The 22524-nt window shown below is 38.3% G+C and overlaps 1 protein-coding gene across 42 annotated transcripts in view; it reads right to left on the bottom strand.

Annotated features, from left to right (window-relative positions):
• The window catches only part of caska (calcium/calmodulin-dependent serine protein kinase a), a 208914-nt gene that overhangs the window by 101628 nt on the left and 84762 nt on the right, over nt 1-22524 (bottom strand). For all 42 annotated transcript variants that reach the window (XM_079820766.1, XM_079820761.1, XM_079820757.1 and 39 more), the window contains exon 2: nt 1183-1295. In XM_079820766.1, the coding sequence (XP_079676892.1) occupies nt 1183-1295 (113 nt within the window). The remainder of the gene's footprint in view (nt 1-1182; nt 1296-22524) is intronic.

A 22524-nucleotide genomic window follows, 5' to 3' on the forward strand; every position in this document is an offset into this window, starting at 1 on the left:
TTTCCTTTTTTATTCAAAATATTTACGTCACAAACCACCTGATTTCCAAATATGTGTAAGTGAATGTGTTTTGTCATTTAAAACTCTTTATAATGATCATGTTAGTTGATCTATAATGCATGATGGGCGCCGACCGCCATGTTAGTTTGCGCCGCAATTCAGAGAATCTGATCTGTCGGATTTACATCACAGAATTTCATCCACGTCTCCCGAAATACATGAAAGTAAGTGACAGGTAAACTGTGAAAAGAATGGAGTAAACTATATAGTTAACTATACAATGTGTATCTTACATGAATAAAACACATAGTCAAATTATAGCTTGAAAGGCTTATTATTGCCGCTTCCATAGACATCAGTGTGTATTTTACAAACTATAAATGTATTTTTTGCTAGTACTCATGTGCATTTAAATGTCTGAAACCTAAAATAAACATTGAATAGTTGTGATATATGACAAGCACTAATTAAATATATATATATAAAATATACTATAAAATGTATATATACAAAGCTGAATTTCCAGCAGCCATTACTCCAGTCTTCAGTGTCTGATTTAAAAAAATTAATAAATAAATAAAAAATAACGAGAATATCTCACACACAGAGCAAGACTCACATGGAATACTCTAAACCCTACTGTTTCTAGAGGCTCCCTAAGGTGCCGTTTAAGGTGCAATATGTGATCTCACACAAAGCACGCTACAAAGTGTCAGGTCTTCAAGATTACGCTATCCCACTGCAATGAACTGTATGCTCAGCAGGCCTATCTCAGCAAAACACACAAGCTGCCCACTCATGGTATTATGCCTATACTTAGCTATTGTCACATCAACAAAGCAAAGCTAGTTCCACGGTAAGTTTTGGACAGCTGCATAAGTTACTGTTTCCGCAGATGTTTAGGAGGTGAGCTGGTGGTCTAGACTGTTTACTTTGCATTAGAACAGAATTTCCTATCCAAAAGTCCTGATTAGAGAGCGGCTGATCAAATCAACACAAACACAAACAATCAGTTTGGTTCATTTCCAGCCATAAGTAAAAGAAAAAGAATTCAATGATTATTCATGAGAAAACACTGAATATGTATTCTGAGCTCCGGAAAGGTCACAGCTGATGAATTCCCCACACAATCATCACCTAAAGAGGAAAACGGTTGAGGATAAGAGAGATGATGTGTTTTACCCTCTGTGCTGAGGCCAGGGCTGGAGGTGAATTTGGCCACATCCACAATCTTCACTGCAAACTGTTGACCCGTCTCCCTGTTGATGCATCTTCTCACCACGCTAAACGGCCCCCTGGAAAGGAAACAAACAGGTAAATTAGAGTCCCACACATTTTGGGTTTTTCGATTTAATCAATATCATGGCAGGATGAGCAACGGTCAAAATAATCCTGATATATAATGCTATTTAATGATGGTAAATGAGATGTTTAAATGGCTTAAATAAACACTTATTTTATTCATATACTCAAAATTAATTAAAAAATAAAATAAAATAATAGAGTGCATCATCCATTGCCAAAGCTGGCTATAGATTCTGGAAGTGACACAAGGGAGAACTGCCACTTCTGTAAATCGGCCAAATTGTCAATGATGATAATCCCAAAAAGTTCAAATTTTGGTTGATTATTCAGTCTGATTTATCAGTCTATGACTGGTAATTGTATCATTTACACACAGATGCCAGCAGCAATAACTACCTAATTCTGTAAGTGAGCTAATAACAATAATTGTCAGTAAAATTCTAAATCTTTTCTAACAGAACAAAAATCATAATTGGACATAGTAATACACAAGCCTGAACCTCCAGTGTGAGCAGTTTTTCATTTAGTTGGCCCCAGCATTGCCTTTGTTTACTCTACTCTCAAAATAATTGAGCTATTGTTGCTGACTTGCTGTTTTGACCCATAAAGCTGTTAGATTTAATCTTTAAATGGTGAGATTACACAGCCATAAACCATTCAACAAAAAATATTCACACTGACAGCGATTCATAGAAACAAAGTGCCTAGAAGTAATTTGTTTTCAATCAATATGAGGTGGCATTATTTGTTAACAAGGTAACAAAGTTCAACATTATGCAGTGAACCGCAATGAAACTTACAGTTATTACAGCTAATATGCCTCAAATGAAAACTTTTTTGGGGGAACAGTGAGATTTTCACTGTCATTATTGAGCTTCAATGTACGTGGTTCAGTAGCCACACGTTGAGCGGCTGAAGTGAGAAGTCCTGTCCTCTTTCTAGGAATGAAGGAATGCTCACAGATGCGATGAGAATGATGGGAACGCTCTATGCGGACTGAGTGTTTAAGGAACAGCGGGGAGTAGAGGAGCTGAGGAGAGGTTGGCTTTCTGTGAAGAGCTGTGATCAGATTTCCCAAAGCCTTTAACCCTCCTCAGCATGAGCTCAGAGTGTTTCTGCAGGCCTGAAGAGAGATGGCAGCAAAGAGACCTCTGGAGCAGGTTTTGCTTTTGTTTGTGTGCAGTGGGTTGATTGCCGACAGGTCTGGTCTGCTATAGGTAAAGATGATGTACAGTCATTCGATCATTACTCCAAAATAAATACAGACAGAATGTGAAGGGGTCTTGTATCTTAGGGGTCGCTTAGGATTGTTTTCTATTATGACCATCTAAATATACATTATCCCACTTATATGCCTACTTTACAAATAATACATATATTGACATAGAAAACTGATTGGAGTCTATTTAAATCAAACTTATTTATTTCAAAAGAAAGGAACATTTATTTCTCATATTATGAGGCTATTATAAAACATAAATATATATATATATATATATATATTTTTAAAAGTCACTTTATCAAAGTTTAGCACTTAGCTTCATATAATACATTAACAACAATACATTTTTCCTCTAACGTGAGGGAAAATGTGCTGGTGTGATATTTACATATAATACACTAAGCTCAGCGTGGCCACATTTTCAAACTTGACATTTATTCTCTATATTACTGCCGGCAAGTCTGTAAGAATTTCCACCCTCCTCCTCAGGTATGCGAGTTACATTTCATTACAGACGACCCAATTCACTCTGACCCACAGATACCCAGACAGACATAAAAATAGACAGACTTTATGAAATATGTGATGTCAGAACCTCTCTGTACAGTTCCCAGGTCAGTGCTCCGGAGAGAACACTTTCTGGCTGACTTCCTGTCATCTGAGTTCTCTGGCTGAACTGTTATCAAACTGCAGGTGCAGTGAACGTGTGGAGGACAAAGTGTTTGGAGAGCAGCAATACTAGACTGTGGCTGCAAACAAAAGCTAAAGAAATGCTGCTTTTAGAGGATGCATTCCAAGGTAGGAAGGCATCAAGGCACGTCCAAATCCGATGTAGCTTCACTTCCTGTGGCCTGAGATACCTCCATCTGATCATTCCATTGACAGTTAAAAAAATAAAGATGGCGTCTGAAATGTGCAGTTAATAATCAGTTTATGTGTACATGTCAAGCGGCAACCTCCCCCAGTTTCTCCTGAAGCCAATACGGAAGTGAATTAAACTGCAATTCATCGACTGGCCATTAGGGCTCAAAAAGGGAGAAGAATCTCCTTGAGCCCCATGTTAAAATACCCAACTTTACAGCAGGAAAAAAACATGTTTACAGCCTGGTACAAATTGTGGTTTTGGTCTATATGTCTAAATTTGCCCTTCATGACAACTGTGAGGGGGGTGAATTTTTTTATAACTCATTCGTTTACATTATATAAAGCCTTAAAGTTCTGCATAATTAAGGGTGTGGTCACTTTGAGTGACAGGTGGATTGCCAGTTGTCTGCTGTCTGTTAGTCATCACGTCACCTCAGCTCCACCCACGTCCCGCCTCTTTGCCCATTTTCTGTTATCCGCGAGTGACGCGCTACAAAGATGGCAACGGCCAGCTCGACCCTACTTTACGCTTCAAAACTGCTCTTCAGTATCCTATGAGTGACGTCACGGACACTACGTCCATATTTTTTTACAGTCTATGGTAAATGTACATGTTTGACCAACGTCAAGGCAACAAGTCAGCTGCCTAAGATGTAGGATGCAGCCTGTGTCTGAAACTAAAGGCTGCTGCCTTGCTGCCCATGATCATCATCATCATCGTTCAAAAGTTGGGATCAGTTAGATATATATTTATTTTTTAAAGAATTGAATACTTTTGTTTCAGCAAGGCCACATTAAATTGATCTATTCAAGAATCCTGAAACAAATATCCTGTTTCCACAAATATTAAGCAGGACAAGTGTTTTCAACATTGATAATGATAATACACCAAATCGGCGTATTAGAATGATTTCTGAATGATCATGTGACTCTGGCTGCAGAAAAGTCTGCTTTGTGATCGCAGAAATAAATTACTTTTATAAAAATGACACACACACACACATACACGTGTATGTATTCTTTGCATCTCTTTGTGAGTTCTGGAGGTAGAAAAATGGTCATATCAAAGCCAATTTTACTCAAATTTGGGTGAAATTGAAAGGACATAGGCAACATTTTTCAGACAGAGCTGTGCTAAAACATACAGGACTCTAGCCAAGTGCATGGATCAGGACAGCAGTGCTCTCTCATGCTCTCATTCACTCACATCTCCACAATTACATTTTAAAAAAGCGCACAAAAGTGAGTCATGAGTAAATGAGTTTTAAAACAGAGCATTTGCTGAGATTTACCAAAGCAATAAGCCACCACAAGGTTAAAAGGTTTTGTTTGGCACACCACAATCAATGTAAAAACCAGCAGTTTCGCATAACGTTCCCATAGTGTGTTGCATGACCTTTACATGATAAAAGAACATGGTTTTAAGGTGTTGACATGACATTACACATATTATTATAAGCATTACTGCTTTAAGACTGTGCATGTAAAAGATTTACGTAAAGAAAATCTAAATCTCATGTCCTTACACCAGTCTGCTGACCTTCAAGACGCTGAAAAAACAAGCAGATGGTTCTTAATAAATAATGCGATCTGAATTTAAAGCACAAGTCTATTCTGATTCAGCTATAAAATTGCAATGCCGGCAAACTGGAGAAGAATGCAAATTGAAGAGGTTGAGAGCTTATTATTATCACTATATCTTGCTAATACGGGTGCGAGAGGGGCTGTGTTTTCCCCAACACAAACTGCAGGAGCAGATGGCATGAAGCGCAAAGCCGCTTACTGGCAGAGAGCCGGGGAGCGGCCACGCGTAGCTCAGAGCTTGACTCGGCCAGGCTAAACTGCTAGAACTGTGGATACATGACACTGAGAAGCACCATAATATCTGAATGGGCTTTATCTACTCAATCTGTCATGGCCCTCTTGTTGTTCTTAGCGCAAATGTTGCCCAGACGTTATGTAAATGGCGTTATGTATATAACATCAATCAGAAATGCAAATAGCATTTAGTTACGCTAAGCGGTCTCTTCAAGGTATCAGGGTTGTGTGCGTCTGCACTATTGGGAGTCCTGAAGGAGTTCATTGTGGTAGAGTTTGATGGCAGACTAAACACACTGACTGTTCCATTTGTGGAAAAAAGTAATGCCGATTGTGGAACATCTAGCTGTAATATAACAACTGAAATAACAAGATCTGAACAATAAATATTTCAAAGTTCATCAGGAGACTATTCATCTCAACAGTCATAATAATACCTTGTTAAAGTAAGAAAAGTCATAATAGTCTCTGAAATTGCAGTGTTTTCCAGTAGAATCTCATTTATTTTATTAATTAATTCAGATTAATTATATTTATTTTATATAGAGCTTTTCATTATACTAGTATCTCCAAAGAAGCTTCACACAGAGAAAAAAAGCGCTTGTCAGACTATATGAACATGATCCCCGCTGTAAGCCATGTCACACTGTGGGATCTCAGTTGTCATTAATATCCGACAGTCAAGACGCCTTAAAAACAGACGCCCATATGAAAACTCATACTGAGTTTTACATCAATCCGTGACACGTTCGGTGACTGTGAGCTGCATTGCATGCGGGAACGAAATTGTGGTTATCAAACAAAAACAGTCTCTAGTGTTAATTTTGATCATGGCTTGTCTTGAAAATAAAAATGGGGGAAAACGAAGACGATGTATGTGGAGCAAGTGGTGGTCTGTAGTTGTCTCACTAGTCTTGCGTAGCCAGACTTCAGACAGACAGCAGAAGGTCTGGACTCTATCACAGCTTTCATTGGTCGAGGGCCACCCAAGAGGACGTTTGACTGACATGTAATGCAACCAATCACAGTTTGTAATGAACGCAACACACTCGTCACGCGGACATCCTGTAGAATTCCACCAATCAGATGACGACTTCAAAACTCCTGAAGTGTTTCCAGAAAAGTGTGCCATATGCATCAGACGTTCAACCAATGGTCTGTGGGCGTGACGTCTAAGGCTGAGATTCTCTCACTAATTGCGTAATCAGGTTTGGTGCTTTGATTTGGTTTGGATTTTTAGATTTGATGGTTGTCACACTACAGGACTGTGCATTAAATCTTCTGACACTGCCAGAATTTCATCTGAGGTAAAATTTGATTGCAACGATCAATCTGTTGTCGGAGAACATGTCAAACTAGCTATCAAAGACTTCAGATTTTGGCATAGGATCCAAGAATTCTTTTAGGATTCTCTACATTCTCGGATGGCTAAATCGTGGCCAAAATTGTACAGTGTGCCCCCGACTACTTAAAAACGAATTTCAGACAGGTCCACTTAAGTCAAAAACACCATAGACAAATATTTAGTCAACTTTTTATTGCATAGTTTGCAAAAATGTACATTTGGCGGTATGGCTCTGTTCTAAATTCCCCATCCTTTTCATGAGCTCCATGAAAAGCCAACACAGGGAACAGCAGCAGATTCTGGGGACAAACTCCCATTTTAAACTGGGAGGGCAGAGCAAATCCCCCATTTAGAACAGAGTATGCATCAATGACAACAGAATGACATTGATTAAGTTAAGCAGTTTAAGGAGGAGCTGGGGTGGAGGTGGGCTGCAAAGCAGCGTGCAGCAGAAGCGTCCTAGCAGGCAAATTGAAGTGAAGCTATGCTTAAGTAAGGCGCCCTGTTTGAGAGATGCCAATTGAGTGCATAGGAATCGGATCAGCTGAAAGGGGCGGAGTTATAATTTTCCCAATCAGCTGATAGCGGAGCATGAGTACGTGGCCTGCCAGAACTAACGCTGTACGCTTGATTAAAAGAAACTTTCTTTTTTCAGGGACAAAGAAAAGGCATTAGACATGTGCAGAGAGGAACCTGTGAGGTGCCCTCCTGTGCTGATTTATCATGGCATCATGAAAGTCTTTGTGAACCGAAGCGGTGCAGTAAGTGTGCATCGGCCATTCGCTCCCAGCAGCTGCTAGAGATGACAGGCACAAGCAGCGACATGCTGTATCACGCAGCAGGGATGCCGTGTTTGGTGCCAGAAAGAACCAGGCAGATTAGATAAGACTAGTGCAGACATGAGAACAGCGGGTACAGGTCACATATGCAGGATAAACAAGCCTGGGTAAACCACTTTACAGTAAGTTGAGCAGGTGAATATTTCATTGAAGTGTCTTTCTGTGCAAGAGTGCTGAACGCAGGGATCATAAATAATGATGGACAGAGAAGATGTCCTCTGCAGCGGTGCATGACAGGGGAAAATGTGCTGGCAGGCAGAAATATGAGGAAGGAAGAAAATGCAGAGTGAAAAACAGGAAAAGCAGCACAGAGAGAGGTGACACAGGAAGATGAGAGAGAAGTAGAGAAAAGGATATAGAGGAGGATGAGAGAATCGGTCAGACAGACAGCGGGCAGGTTGGCAGGGGAAGAACGCTGGTGTTTGTGACAGCTGGTATCTGTTACAGTGAGCAAGAGATGATGGCGTAGGTGTAGGGTTTCTCCTGCGGAAGATAACTTCTCAGACGGCATGTGTGCGTGGGTACCTGCAGGACACCTGACAGCCCAGGGCTGTATGCTGGGGGAACATGGCCACTGCAGTCAGAAAATGTACACATATTTGTACCGAAAATTTTAAAATGCGGGTCTTGTGCAAGTGTACTGAACAAAAGCATATATCGTTTATATTATTTGATGTTGCAAAAGCATCTGCAAAATAAGGAGAGTGAGTTGCTGCAGAATTTTTTTTTCTAAAACATGACGTGATTTACATTCAGAGCTTCAAACTAACTCATGAGCGCACAATTTAAAGTGGCTCTTGTCAGATAGGGGTGATGAAATAATCGATGCATCGCGATACAGACTTGGACTTGGATTCTGCCCGCGATGCAGTAATATACCAAAATCGATTATAGCCTACTGACGTTTCTCTGACCTCATTCGTCACATATGCGCTTCTTGCGCTAGCGTAAAATTGCTGAGGGAGGCACAAAAGCGAGTAATAGTGGTAATGCACCCACTATTTTAACATTTACAGTGTGTGAGCTCGAGTGTGTACGTGCGAGGCTGCGAGTGTGCGTTCGCGAGTCAAGTGCAAGTGTTCGTGCACGCGTGTGTGTAGGGCTGCTCGATTATGGAAAAAATCATAATCACGATTATTTTGGTCAATATTGAAATCACGATTATGTAACACGATTATTTCACATGACTTTGGGAATGTGTTGTATTTATTAAAAATACACCTTTCAACAATTCAATTGAAATTGTAACATTTGTTGTACTTTCTTAACTATTAAAATAAATAATATAACATATTCAAATCAAAGTATAAAAGCATTCACGTAAAAATGATAATCACAAATAAATAAGATCAACAATATGGTTCGGCTAGATATGCTTTTCAGGTACGTCTAACATTAGTTTTCAGGTACAGAAATGTCTCAAATGTAAAATAACATTGCATATTTGAGTGCATAAATTAAAGATGAATCCTATTAAACTTACAAAAGCTATTCAATCTGGATCGGATATGCGTCGTCTTTATCGACTGTATAAAGTTCACTTAAGGCATATACAGACTATGTCTGCTAGGATACTCATCAAGATGGACGTGTTGACATACGTTTTGTGTGAGTTTGTCCGTTCAAGAGCAAGACTTGAAAGAGAACTCAATATTTGCGCGCTGAGAGACGTGTGCGCGCTCTCGGATGAGCGCACAGAGACACATTTCCTCACAGCGCGCGCGGCTTCTCATTCGCGTCTTCTGGCACTAAACCCGGGTGATGACGGTGAAAACGACTGGTCATATTCAAACATACGGCAGCACTCGCATGCATTGAACAAAGTTTACAAAGAGAGAATTATTTGAGAAATATAAGGGGAAAAAAGGACGTTTACACGGCACCCCTGCTCTCGTCAGTTTTTGTTTCTTTATTAGATTGTCATAGGTCACTCTGTTTAATTTTCAAGTGGTTAAACAAATTCGTGGTGTTCCCTTGCGTTGCAGCCACTACCATGTAGCAAATCTTGCACGTAGCATGTTTCTGCTCGTCGTCTGATTCCTCGAAGCCAAACTGTTCCCAGACAACGGAGTTGGTTTTGCCTTTTTTGCTCACCAAACGCTGCTGTAACTGCCCTCCTTCTGCCATCTTTACTCGCGCCGAGTTTTTAAATTCCAGCGGATGATATGCACACGAGACTCACGATCTGAGAAAGTTTATGGCTTCGGGAGGGGCGGATGAGCGCGTGCGCGTTTCATTCAGAACGCAAGGCAAAATAATCGTTTTTTCTCGATTGTACTATTTTGGTGATCGTTGGGAGGCAAAATCGAAATCGAAATCGAAATTCGATTAATTGCACAGCCCTACGTGTGTGTGAGCGTTATTGTCACAAGAATCAGTTTCATGCCCTTTTAGTATTTACTAGGTGTTAGATCTAAATAGTCCTATCGTCTGCTGTGTTCAGACTTAAGTTGTGTTTGATGCTTGCTACATTCAGGAAGTGTACTTTCTTGGAGCAGATACAATAAAAAGGGAGTTCATATATCTGACTGCTTCTATTGACATAAATGTAGGCATGTGCACCAATATTGAAAAGTGAAGATGCAACTCATCGTGATATCGAATCGTTGACAATGATAATCGTAATCTAACTGAATCGTAAGACCAGTGACGATTCCTTCATACCCCTATTGTCAGATGTGTTTGCTGTTCAATGCATTCGATGAATTAATCAATTACATTATAAATTACATTTTTAGACTCAAAACACTGATAAGTTTGCAGCACTGATAATAATTGGCCTATAATAAAACGTCATCTTTATTCAAAATCCACTTGGCCCCCTCAGTTTGAATGGGAATGGTGCTGCTACCTATGTTAAGGTGCTTTCACACTTGGTTCGATTGCCTGGACTGAACCCGAGTTCAATTGCTCCTGCCCTGCCCCTGCCCCTGCCCCCCCTGGACTGTGTTCATATTATATTATTTGGGTCCGAACCGGGGTGAGTTTGCATCATCAAAGCAGCAGCTGTTTACCCGTTTGCTTTGTAACAACAATGAGCGTGAAGGCGGCAAAATGCATAGCGTTGCTCAACTCACTTTTTTATTTGTGTATTTGAACCATTGGTTTGGTTTCCAAAGCTTCAGTACGTAATGGCAATTGTGTCTATCTGCCGTACTGCAAATGCTCTAAAGAATGCTGAAGACGGGCATAAATGAGATCTACAGCTCTCTGCTTGCAGTACGTCAGTCACGCTCGCCAGGAAAATTAGTGAAACTCACACAAACACACATTTTCATCAAATCATACGTCATTAATAGCGGTTCACTTCCACGATTTAGTAAGATTGCATTCACATCAGCAGCGAACCGTACCGGAGTTCACATGAACCGTACCCCAGAACCACCCTTTTTAAGCGGACTCGGGTACAGTTCACAGGTGCGCACCCGAGTTCGGAAGACAGCGTTCACATCATCCAAACGAACCTAACTCTGACGTCAATCGAACCCGGGTGCGCACCAAAACTGCTAGTGTGAAAGCACCCTTAAAGTCCATCTTTGCCTCTTCAAAAGCACAGGATCAGGATGTCAAGAAAAAATAGTGTTCGTTTTACATAAGGCAAAGGCTCTGTGTGTGCACAGGTGTGTGTACATTTGTCAATATGCGTAACTAAGGTCAATGCATAAAACAAAATGGAACGATCTCACTGCAGTAACAGGCAAATGAAGAATCTTAAATGTTAGTTTAGGCCTTGATTAACATTCGCATTACCCACTCAAAACAAACACCATAAACGCCAAGCTGAGTCAACTCATCTTGTGTTTCAAAGAGAGAAGTAAACATGGGCACTAGAGCTAGTAAAACAGAGGAAGAGACAGGAAGAACTAGCATTCAAGAAAAATATGTTCATCTAAGCATGAGAGTGTGTAGTCAAGCATACATTAATTTGAACTAATTTGAACTTAAACAAGATAAAATTGTAGTATTCAGCTGCAGAACTTTAAAAAAGGTAATTGCTTTACAATAATTGCTTTATATTTTTTACAGCAATTATTAATCCAAGTATATGTTTAGGTATACTATTAATTATTAATTAATGTTCGTTAATATTCATTAGCTAATATAAAAATAAACATTTAAATTCCATTTGTTGTCATTTTTGAACTTTTAAATCCTTTGAAGTTATATTAAATACCCAATTCAACAATCATGTTCAAATCAAGAACAAGAACTCATTTAATTCAATCAAATGAGGTTTAGAGTTACAAAACCATTCTTGCATATGGCCTCAAGGAATTGAGGCCATATTCATTATAACCAGATTTGAAAAGGCTGTGTGTTCAACAGTGTCCAATTTCTTGCACTTTTGTTAATGAACTGCACTGCGCTAGTACTGCACATAATTAACACAAGAACTCGCTCCCGCTCTTTATGGCAGAATTAGCTGGTATTTAACTGATAAAAGGGTTGACCGATTGTGTTCACTGACAGGGCAGTAGATTTTTCATTAGAGTGAGATGTAAATCTAGATGATTAAGACACTGACAACGCTCCAACACTAGAGTTTGAACTGCTGTAGACTGTGAAAATCATCTCCAAAATTGCTTGCCATCTAGGAGACAAGAAGAAAAAGTGGGGTTTAAATAAAAACCCGCTCAAGTGACTAATTCATAAAGGAAACGGAACTAAAAGGAAAGGAAATCTGCATCTCAGTGGCTAATTTTATAAAAATTAGAGCCACTGAAACCACAATGGAAAGCGGATGATCTGTAGTAGCTGGATGCAGAGGGTGAAAAGGAGGCCTTTAGAGAAAATTATACTGCTCCGGCTCTCCACGGAACATTCAGGAAGTCTTGGAGGAGTGCAGCTGCACTATAGAGCGACCTGAACTCATCTGCTCTGTGAACAATTGTATTGGGCCAGGGATTTTTAAAAGTCTAACTTTTTTAAACTGGAGCAGAAATGGTCTTTTTTTAAATAAATAATAAGAAAATTGAATAATAAAATATGAAATAAATAAATGCAATTACAATTCATGAAATAAATTAAACTAAAATGAATAAAAATGCTTAATTACCTTTTTTTATTACTTTGTTATAAAACACAGATAAGCCATTTCTTGAAAAAAGTTATTTTTAAAAAACAGGAATCGATTATAGCCTACTGACGTTTCTCTGACCTCATTTAACATTCTCTGACCTGACAATGCATGTTATAAATCGACCCACACCACAGTTTAAACATGGTGTGTTTTTGTGTACTCTCCCATAATGCACTACAATAGTCATGAAAAAAAACTCTTGGCATTGCTATATTCATTTGAAATTTCACGGCAATATGTGATCAGATTTTAAAGTGCACCCAACCGTTAACAAACAGTCTATTATGTAACCATGACAGGCCTAGAGGCAACAGAAAAGAAAAGGGACTGATATTCCGGGACCTCAACAATTATTTTCAGCCCTAACAAATCAAAACAACGATGTTAGCCTGGATACAAACACCCACACACGTTAGAAAGGTCTTTAGAGACATGTCCACGAGGGCAGGTGAGATATGTGAATCATAAACCCTGCCAGTTTAGCTAAAAAAAAGTCCCTCGTTCTAGAATCCCAATCTGTCCCAGGAATGTGATTTAAAGAAAGTCCCTCTGTGTCCTTACAAAGGGAATTCATCACAAAAAGAGGTCAGTACTGTAAATGTCATGTGTTTTACAGCATGCTCGTCCATGGCCCAGCGAGTGGATATAATAGCCTTCAGCGAAGTGGAGAAAGAGGAGGGGTGTGAGAGGGGACATGCAGTATTTCTGCCCCCCCGCATCTCTGACAGCACACAACAGTCAATACTCACATACCACCTGCCTGCAAAAAACACACACTGGAAAACTGGAGGGAGTGTGTAGACTGTTTTTACTGACTGCTCTATTTGTGGTGCTGGTACAAAGAGTCAGAGACTGAGCAGCTATGGTTCAAATATTTGAGAGCTGCCTCGCTGTCTACAGGTCATTAGCTTCTAAGAAAGTCTCATAACCAAAAAGGAAACACATTGAGTGATCGCTTATCAAATAAAGCAAATTATAGAGTCACCTAGCATTTACAGTGGATTCCAATAGAGTTTAACAGTGCTCATCCACTTTTTCATCAGCCTTGGTTATGGATTATTTCCCCAAAGAGATTAAAAAAAAAGTCTTTGTTAAAAATGTATAACAATGAAGCAAATCAAAAATTAATTTGACAAAAAGAGGTGCAAGACTGTGTACTTAAAGGGTTAGATCACCCTAAAATGAAAATAATTTTTTATTTAAAGCTGCACTATGTAACTTTTCCATCCACTAGAAGTCGCCTATTCAAAACAAAGGAGTAGTTTGATGACGCCAAGTTTGAGCGCAGAATCTTGGGACAAGTGGTCTCCACCTCACAGCCGGTGGAAAAGAATCGGGATAGGACTCGGGCAGAAATCATGTTCATGGTTGTGATTATTAACGTTACTATAGTATGAAGCAGAAGCAGGAGCAATTGTTAATAAGAAGAGCACAACACAAGCCTCGCAAGCAGCGGGACCTTTATTATGGCATATTCGCGGGCGGGACTTTTATTATGCCAAAGTCGCTGGCGCCATTTCCGCTTTTCCGGTCATGAGTATGAGGTAACGTAGCTCTATTTATCATATTAGACACATCTGAGTGTGTTGAAAATGATGTTATGACGTTACTCTGTGCGTTCGCTCGGCGGCTGCTATGACACTTGTTGCACACTGTGGTCAGGGTAAAGCGTTTCTGCAAAATAAAACCGAGGGGAACGCAGATATGACGCCATCGACAGGTGACTCCCTCACACGTCCCGGTTCCTTGGTTAAAATAGCAATTTTCTCACGATTTACAAATTGTTGGAAACATTTGGGATATTAAAATATATGACACTTGCCTAGTGGTTTTTGGATATTTAACTGAAAAAATGTTACATAGTGGACTTTAATTAAAAATGTAATACATTTTTTTTTTAATTAAAAGTCATCACTTACTCACCCTGGTGTTAATCTAATGCCATATGCCTTTCTTTCCTGTTCATACCACCAAAAATGTATAAAAAATGTCCCTCTCATGCTCGGCCATAATTGCTGTGAATAGCGACCAGCATCAAGCTTTAAAAAAAGACGCACAAGAATCACATTATGGTCCGATGTTACACATGTTTTATATCCCATGTGTTCTGGGGGGTATACAATAGAATTTGGTAAAAATAAACTTACAAAAAAACTCAAACAAGTTGAATGTATTATTTAATGCAAATCCTGACCTTGGCCATTGGTCTTCTGCACACAACTATGTGGCACACTCATTCGTGAGACTCTAATAACGCCGCAGTTGAGTTTACTCTGTTTTTAACTATGTTTTAACTTACTAAGTGAGAAGTGAGAAATCAAGACTAAGAAAAACACGACATGAAATACAATCCATGTACTTTCTACTCTTAAGGTGAATAAATCCCTTGTGTTCGTCACAAAAAGAATTTATCACGTTCACATCTGTCGACTGTCATTCTGAGTGTTATCTGACAATCAGAGTTCCAGTCTAGAGATATTCAATTCAGTGAAGACAGCACACAAATACTTTTTGGGGATTTCAAGGCATATTTCATTTAGCCTTTTTCTTGGTCTTGTTTTTTTTTTTTTTTGCGACACCAGTCAATAGTAACTAGCGAGTGGGGTGGTGGGGCTGAAGGCTTATACTTGTAAGACTAATAAAATGGAAAGTACACAAATAATGAAAGCACATAAATAATATTAAGTTATTCGTGTATATCTGTATTGCATTGGCCAAAACGAGTTCAATATCAGCATATCGGAAAAATATCAGCAATGGGATGAAAGGGATTTTTACTTTTCTAAACCCTGACTGTTACGTTAACATATGTTGCTATAAGCAACTTAACACACACAAATAACAACATGGAACATTTGAACTCTTTGAAATATTAGGATCATCTTTATGATGACTAGAAAACAGTTTACCAAGATAGTGAGGGTGTGTAATACAGAATGTGTTCCAGGACCACTAGTGCTAACAGGAGAAATCTTTAATGCTCGGCAGCTGATGCTTGGAATGCAGCAAATCACATGCATTAAATTCAGATTTGCATTGACACACAAACTTGAAAAGTGTACAAAGAAATCAGTTCATGTCAGCGGCAGCCAAAGGCCCTACAGCAGAATAACAACACAGGAAAGTTCCCCCCCCAAGGAAGGAAAAAAATCAAATCAAATGTAACTTCTGAGGAGAGAGCAAACATTTGGGAAATGAAGCCTAAGTGAATTATATTAGCATATTTTCAGCAGAATAAAGCGGCTCATTTCTCTTCTCCTCCCCTCATTCTCTTATCAACAGTCTGCTGAGCGCAAGCACTCACAATAGGGTGGGCAATATGGTAAAAATATAATATCACAATTTTTTCATGTTGGTTACTAATTTGCATGTGGCTGACACACATTACAAATCCAATATAATATACAAATTCAATAAACAGAGCTACAGTAGGTGTATTTAACAGTAGTATTCAATAAATAAATAAAACACTACATAGACTTCACTGTGTAAATTATATGGACTGATTCTTCAAAATCTACTGAAGTTATTCAGTGAAGGAGCGTAATTGATTTTTTTTTGGTCTTCTGTTGTTTGATTAACATTATTGACAAGCGGCAGCAGGTTGGTCACAAGACCTCATGCATGGATCTAATAAACAGACATGCTGTTTATTGAAGCCATAACTGACTGTGTTTATGGACATCTTGTGTGTATTTAACAGTCTGCGTGCAAAAAGACACGAAAGATAACTTAGTTTAGTGCTCACATGCTGTTTGACAGTCTTTTAGTGTGCATTTCAGGTGTAGACGCTCAGAAAAGCGCATGTCAGAACGGCAAATAAAACCAGAAATTGCATGCAAATAAAAAACTTTCGTGCTTGTGAATAACTGCAATGTCACGTGAGCGTAACCCCACCTCTGCGCTTACATGTAATGTGAATATGTCGCGTTGTACAGTATGTTGGGTCTGAAACGGCAGAATTAAAACTGATAGAATACACTGTAGCACGATACAAAGATCTTTCTTCAAAAGCAAATTGTGGAGACATTTTAATCATTCACGTTAAAAAAAACGTGAGATCACACACCCATACCTCGCAACAAACAAACATCTCTACAGTAAAGGGATATCACACGCATCATGTGACAGGTGTTCCATTCAAACACGTGCATCAACGCTCTGTACTGTCATAATAGCATGAGAACAAACAGAATGCATTCAAAAACTGCACCACTCAGTTAGAGTCAAAAGAAGACCACCTAAGACAGTTTGAGATTACATGGCATCAGATCAAATGTCACTGGTACAAAGAACTCGTTTTATTTTTTTTCTCCTGGACACATGGATTACAGTATGAATACGCACCAGTGTAAGCCCACCACAGATTGTACAGTTCCCAAGTGTAACCCCTGAATGTATTTACGGTCATTTGTTTAAATGCTGTTTATGGCTGTCACCCAAATCAAGATCATTGTTTTGAGATGGATAAGTACCTTTCTGAATACAAGAAAAAAAATTATAAAATAGGTAACACTTAAAAAAGGGTATATTTGTTAACATTATTTAACTTGAACTATCATCATAATACTTCTAAATACTTCTAAAAGCATGAATTAATCTTAGTTAAGGTTAATTTCAACAAATGTTAAAGAGCATATTGCAGGTTAGAGCCCAATGTAGATGTACCCAATGAGTCAATGTATAGAAAAAAATAATGTAGGAACTAGATTTTCTAACTTTAAAATATACTTACAAATACGCTACTGAGGCTTCTGGGGTCATTTTTGTGAGAAAATGTTACTTCCGCATCTGACAAACGTCAGATAACATTTTCCTGATACACGTTTTTGTTTCATAGGTGCTTTGTGTGGGAAATGCGTGGCCATGGTCAGTGTTCAGCAGATTTACTCCAGTCTTCAGTGTCACATGATCCTTCAAAAATCATTCTAACATCATGATTTGCTCTTAAAGTAACATTTATTATTATTATTGCCGAAACCATGGCAGAAATCATGATGCATTTTATTTCAGGATTCTTTTATCTCAAAGTTCGAAAGACCAGTTTTTATTTTATATATTTTTTTGCACTCAGAACAATACTTAATTGTCACAAAACAATGAGTATGTCAATTAGGATGAAAGGCTGTTATAGGGCTGAACGATATATCGTTATCGTATCTATATCTAGATATGAACTTTCAAGATATTACTATCGAAATAAAGCAACGATATAGACGATATAGATTTCCCCTCTCCGCACTCGCCCTGCATACAACTCTGGCAGTCACAACAAACATCAGTTTTACGAGTGCCCTTGAATGCACCGCTAAAGCCAGCGTGCACACACACTACCAGGGACGTGGGAACAATATTGTGAGAGCGGGGGTGGCGTTTCCATGGTGACGCGTCATTGCTTGTCACGTGACACAACGCAGCAGCAACAGCGCTGAGTGAATGATGATCTGCTTTTATGTAATTTTTTCCTTTTTTATTCAGAATATTCACAAATGTGTTAGCTATGGCATGAAATATCTGATATTCCGATTGTCAAATACATGCAAGTGGAAGTATATTGTTGTTTAAACACCTTTATACCGATGGCGTTAGTTGAGCTGTATGCGCGATGGGCGCCGCCGAGTTAGTTTGTGCCGCAGACGCAGTTCAGAGAATCAGATCTGTTGGATTTACAACCTCTATGTTTACAACACGTGAATTCATCCACTTCTCCCGAAATACTTAAAAGTAAGTGGCTGGTGAACTGGGAATAGAATAGAGTAAACATTGAAGTTACTTACACTATGTGTATCTGATATGAATAAAATGTGTCGAATTATAATGGAAAGGATTATTATTACCTCTTCCATAGACATCAGTGTGTATTTTACAAACTCTAAATGTATTGTTTTTTTAGTACTTATGTGAATTTATATGTTTGAAACCTAAAATAAACAGTATGTGGTTGAAAACACTGAAAAGTTGTGATATATGACAGCTCTGAGCGCGCCTGTCTCTGGCTATTTGAATTTAGCAGTTGATCATGTGATGCACTTGATCATACGCTCCAGGGACCAGCCTAGACTGATTACACCTGTGTGATCGTACGTGCGAAAGGCTTAAAAACAATACATTTTCTGACACAAATTTAGGCTTAAATCAAACACATTTTAATTCAGATTCTGGTTTTCACCGAACACGTAGTCATATCGTATTGTATCGATATCGAGATATCTGGCATGAAAATCGAGATATGAAATTTTGTCCATATCGTTCAGCCCTAGTCTGTTATGAATTATGAGGCAAGCAACATACACTATACTGTTTAATTCATAATCCCTTGTGTGTGTGTGTGTGTGTGTGTGTGTGTGTGTGTGTGTGTGTGTGTGTGTGTGTGTGTGTGTGTGTGTGTGTGTGTGTGTGTGTGTGTGTGTGTGTGTGTGTGTGTTTGTGTACCTAGTGATGGAAAAGGGCTGAGAAAGGTTGTTTTATGTTCACTTCATTACCTGCTGCTCTGCATCAGTTCTCCTCTTTCCATCTTAATGTTTGAACTGACCACAAGCAATCAGAGCTGCACAACATCTCCATCTCACACAGCTAATGCTTCCCTCACCACACAGAATTCTCTCTGCCTAATATGCTCTTCACCTTATTATCAGTACAACTGAGGTCAAGTGGACCTTGTCAAATGTCAAAGTGTCTTGCACCAAAACAGAGTAAAACTGAGTATACAACTGCTGTCCCTAGTCTCAGATTCTTATTCCTCTCTTAAAGGGTTAGTTCACCCAAAAATGAAAATAATGTAATTTATTCCTCACCCGTAAGACCTCCGTTCATCTTCGGGACACAAATGAAGAAATTTTAGTTGAAATCCGATGGCTCATTGAGGCCTGCATAACCAGCAATGACATTTCCTCTCTCAATATCTATTAATGTAGTAAAAACATATTTAAATCAGTTCATGTGATTACAGTGGTTCAATATTAATATTATAAAGCGATGAGAATATTTTTGGTGCGCCAAAAAAACCTAAATAACGACTTATAGTGATAATTTCAAAGCACTGCTTCATGAAGCTTCGGAGCATATCGAATCAGCGAGTCGAATCATGATTCGGATCGGATGTCAAACCGCCAAACTGCTGAAATCAAGTGACTTTGGCGATCCAAACCGCTGATTCGATACGCTCCGAAGCTTCATGAAGCAGTGTTTTGAAATCGGTTATCACTATATAAGTCGTTTTTTTGGTTTTTTTGGCGCACCAAAAATATTCTCGTCACTTTATAATATTAATATTGAACCACTGTACTCACATGAACAGATTTAAATATGTTTTTAGTACATAAATGGATCTTGAGAGAGGAAATGTCATTGCTGGCTATGCAGGCCTCACTGAGCCCTCGGATTTCAACAAAAATATCTTAATTTGTGTTCTGAAGATGAACGGAGGTCTTACGGGTGTGGAACGACATGAGGGTTTTTTGATGAGGGAATTATTTTCATTTTTGGGAGAACTAACCCTTTAACTAAACACTCGTTTCACTACTGAACATTTTAGACTTTTACATGGCAAAATGCAAATCTGAGTGACCAAAACACATTGTAAGAAAATTGGCAACAGCTATATAAATAGCTGTTTTTATATGTATTTATATATATATATATATATATATATATATATATATATATATATATATATATATATATATATATATATATATATATATATATATATATATATATATATATATATATATATATATATATATAAATTTTAAGTGCACATGCATCAGGCTTTTATGGCTCATATAGTGAGATAAAAAAGAATATGTAGCTTACACTAGGGCTGCTCGATTATGGAAAAAATCATAATCACGATTATTTTGGTCAATATTGAAATCACGATTATGTAACACGATTATTTCACATGACTTTGGGAATGTGTTGTATTTATTAAAAGTACACCTTTCAACAATTCAATTGAAATTGTAACATTTGTTGTACTTTTTGAACTATTAAAATAAATAATATAACATATATTCGAATCAAAGTATAAAAGTATTCACGTAAAAATGATAACCACAAATAAATAAGATCAACAATATGGTTCGGCTAAATATGCTTTTCAGGTACGTCTAACATTAGTTTTCAGGTACAGAAATGTATCAAATGTAAAATAACATTGCATATTTGAGTGCATAAATTAAAGATTAATCCTATTAAATTTACAAAAGCTATTCAATCAAGAGCGGTGAGTGATGTCCTTGTCTTTTGTTGTTTGACATTAAACAGACAGCAGTAAAGGATACTGCCCCTTTAAGACCTCGCGTCTTCTTTATCGACTGTATAAAGTTCACTTAAGGCATATACAGACTATGTCTGCTAAGATACTCATCAAGATGGACATGTTGACATACGTTTTGTGTGAGTTTGTCCGTTTAAGAGCAAGACTTGAAAGAGAACTCAATATTTGCGCGCTGAGAGACGTGTGCGCGCTCTCGGATGAACGCACAGAGACACATTTTCTCACAGCGCGCGCGGCTTCTCATTCTAAACCTAAACCCTAAAGCACTAAACCCGGGTGATGACGGTGAAAACGACTGGTCATATTCGAAAATATGGCAGCACTCGCAATCTCGCATGCATTGAACAAAGTTTACAAAGAGAGAATTATTTGAAAAATATGAAGGAAAAAAAGGACGTTTACACTGCTCCCCTGCTCTCGTCAGTTTTTGTTTCTTTATTAGATTGTCATAGGTCACTCTGTTTAATTTTCAAGTGGTTAAACAAATTCGTGGTGTTGCCTTGCGTTGCAGCCACTACCATGTAGCAAATCTTGCACGAAACATATTTCTGCTATCGTCTGATTCCTCGAAGCCAAAATGTTCCCAGACAACGGAGTTGGTTTTGCCTTTTTTGCTCACCAAACGCTGCTGTAACTGCCCTCCTTCTGCCATCTTTACTCGCGCCGAGTTTTTAAATTCCAGCGGATGATATGCACACGAGACTCACGAACTGAGAGAGATTTGTGGGTTCGGGAGGGGCGGATGTGCGCGTGCGCGTGCGCGTTTCATTCAGAACGCAAGGCAAAATAATCGTTTTTTCTCGATTGTACTATTTTGGTGATCGTTGGGAGGCGAAATCGAAATCGAAATTCGATTAATTGCACAGCCCTAGCTTACACTCAAGGAGGGAGGTCCCAACTGATTTAAAAAATTTTAAAATAATTATTTGCTGCAGTTGTTGATATTTATATGACCAAATTAAATGAATTCTTATAGATTGTTTACAGTACTTTCATAATGCATTTAAATATCAGTTGTGACTACATTTCCCAACATGTCTTAGTAAGAGGAAATTTACATGATTAGTTTTATCAATACTCGAAACCATGATCAGCAATGCAGCGACTAGCTGGCGGAAAGACAGCAATGTAATGATATCATATTAAAAAAGAACATCACACACCTGGCGAAAACATTTCTGGACTTTTATAAGGAAACAGCCAAGCAACCAAAACGACATAAAAATTACATACATAAATGTAATCTGTACTGTTTGCTACATGATTCCCAATTATTTCCATTATTTCAAGATTTTTTAAATATTTGTACAGGCTTTACAGTTTTATTTCAATGTTGTAATTAGCAATTCATTTAATTTGACCTGTGAAGCAGATTTATTATTTGACCGCATTAAAGTTTGACAGCATCTCCTGTGCTGTATCAAGCCACTCGCATTATAGCTGTCACCGTTTAAATTAATACACAGCTTATTATGACAACACAACATTATAATATTAATTTCAAATTAGTTTATAAATTATTATTATTATTTTAAATTCAATAAGGTACACTTGTAAGAAGTTTACATTAAATAAGTATAAGTTTATAAATACGTAATAAGCTCCCGAGCAGGTTAGACCTTACAGACCTGTTGCTATAACCGCAACTCCAGGATGAGTTTCGAAGAATCTAACAATCCTGGGTCATGTCAAATCACATGAAATCAAACAGAAAAATACAGATAATTGAGTAATCTATGTACAAAGAACGGGCCCTGGATTATGAAGCAC

Source organism: Gobio gobio (genome assembly GCF_949357685.1).
Source record: "Gobio gobio genome assembly, chromosome: 7".
Lineage (NCBI taxonomy): Eukaryota > Metazoa > Chordata > Actinopteri > Cypriniformes > Gobionidae > Gobio > Gobio gobio.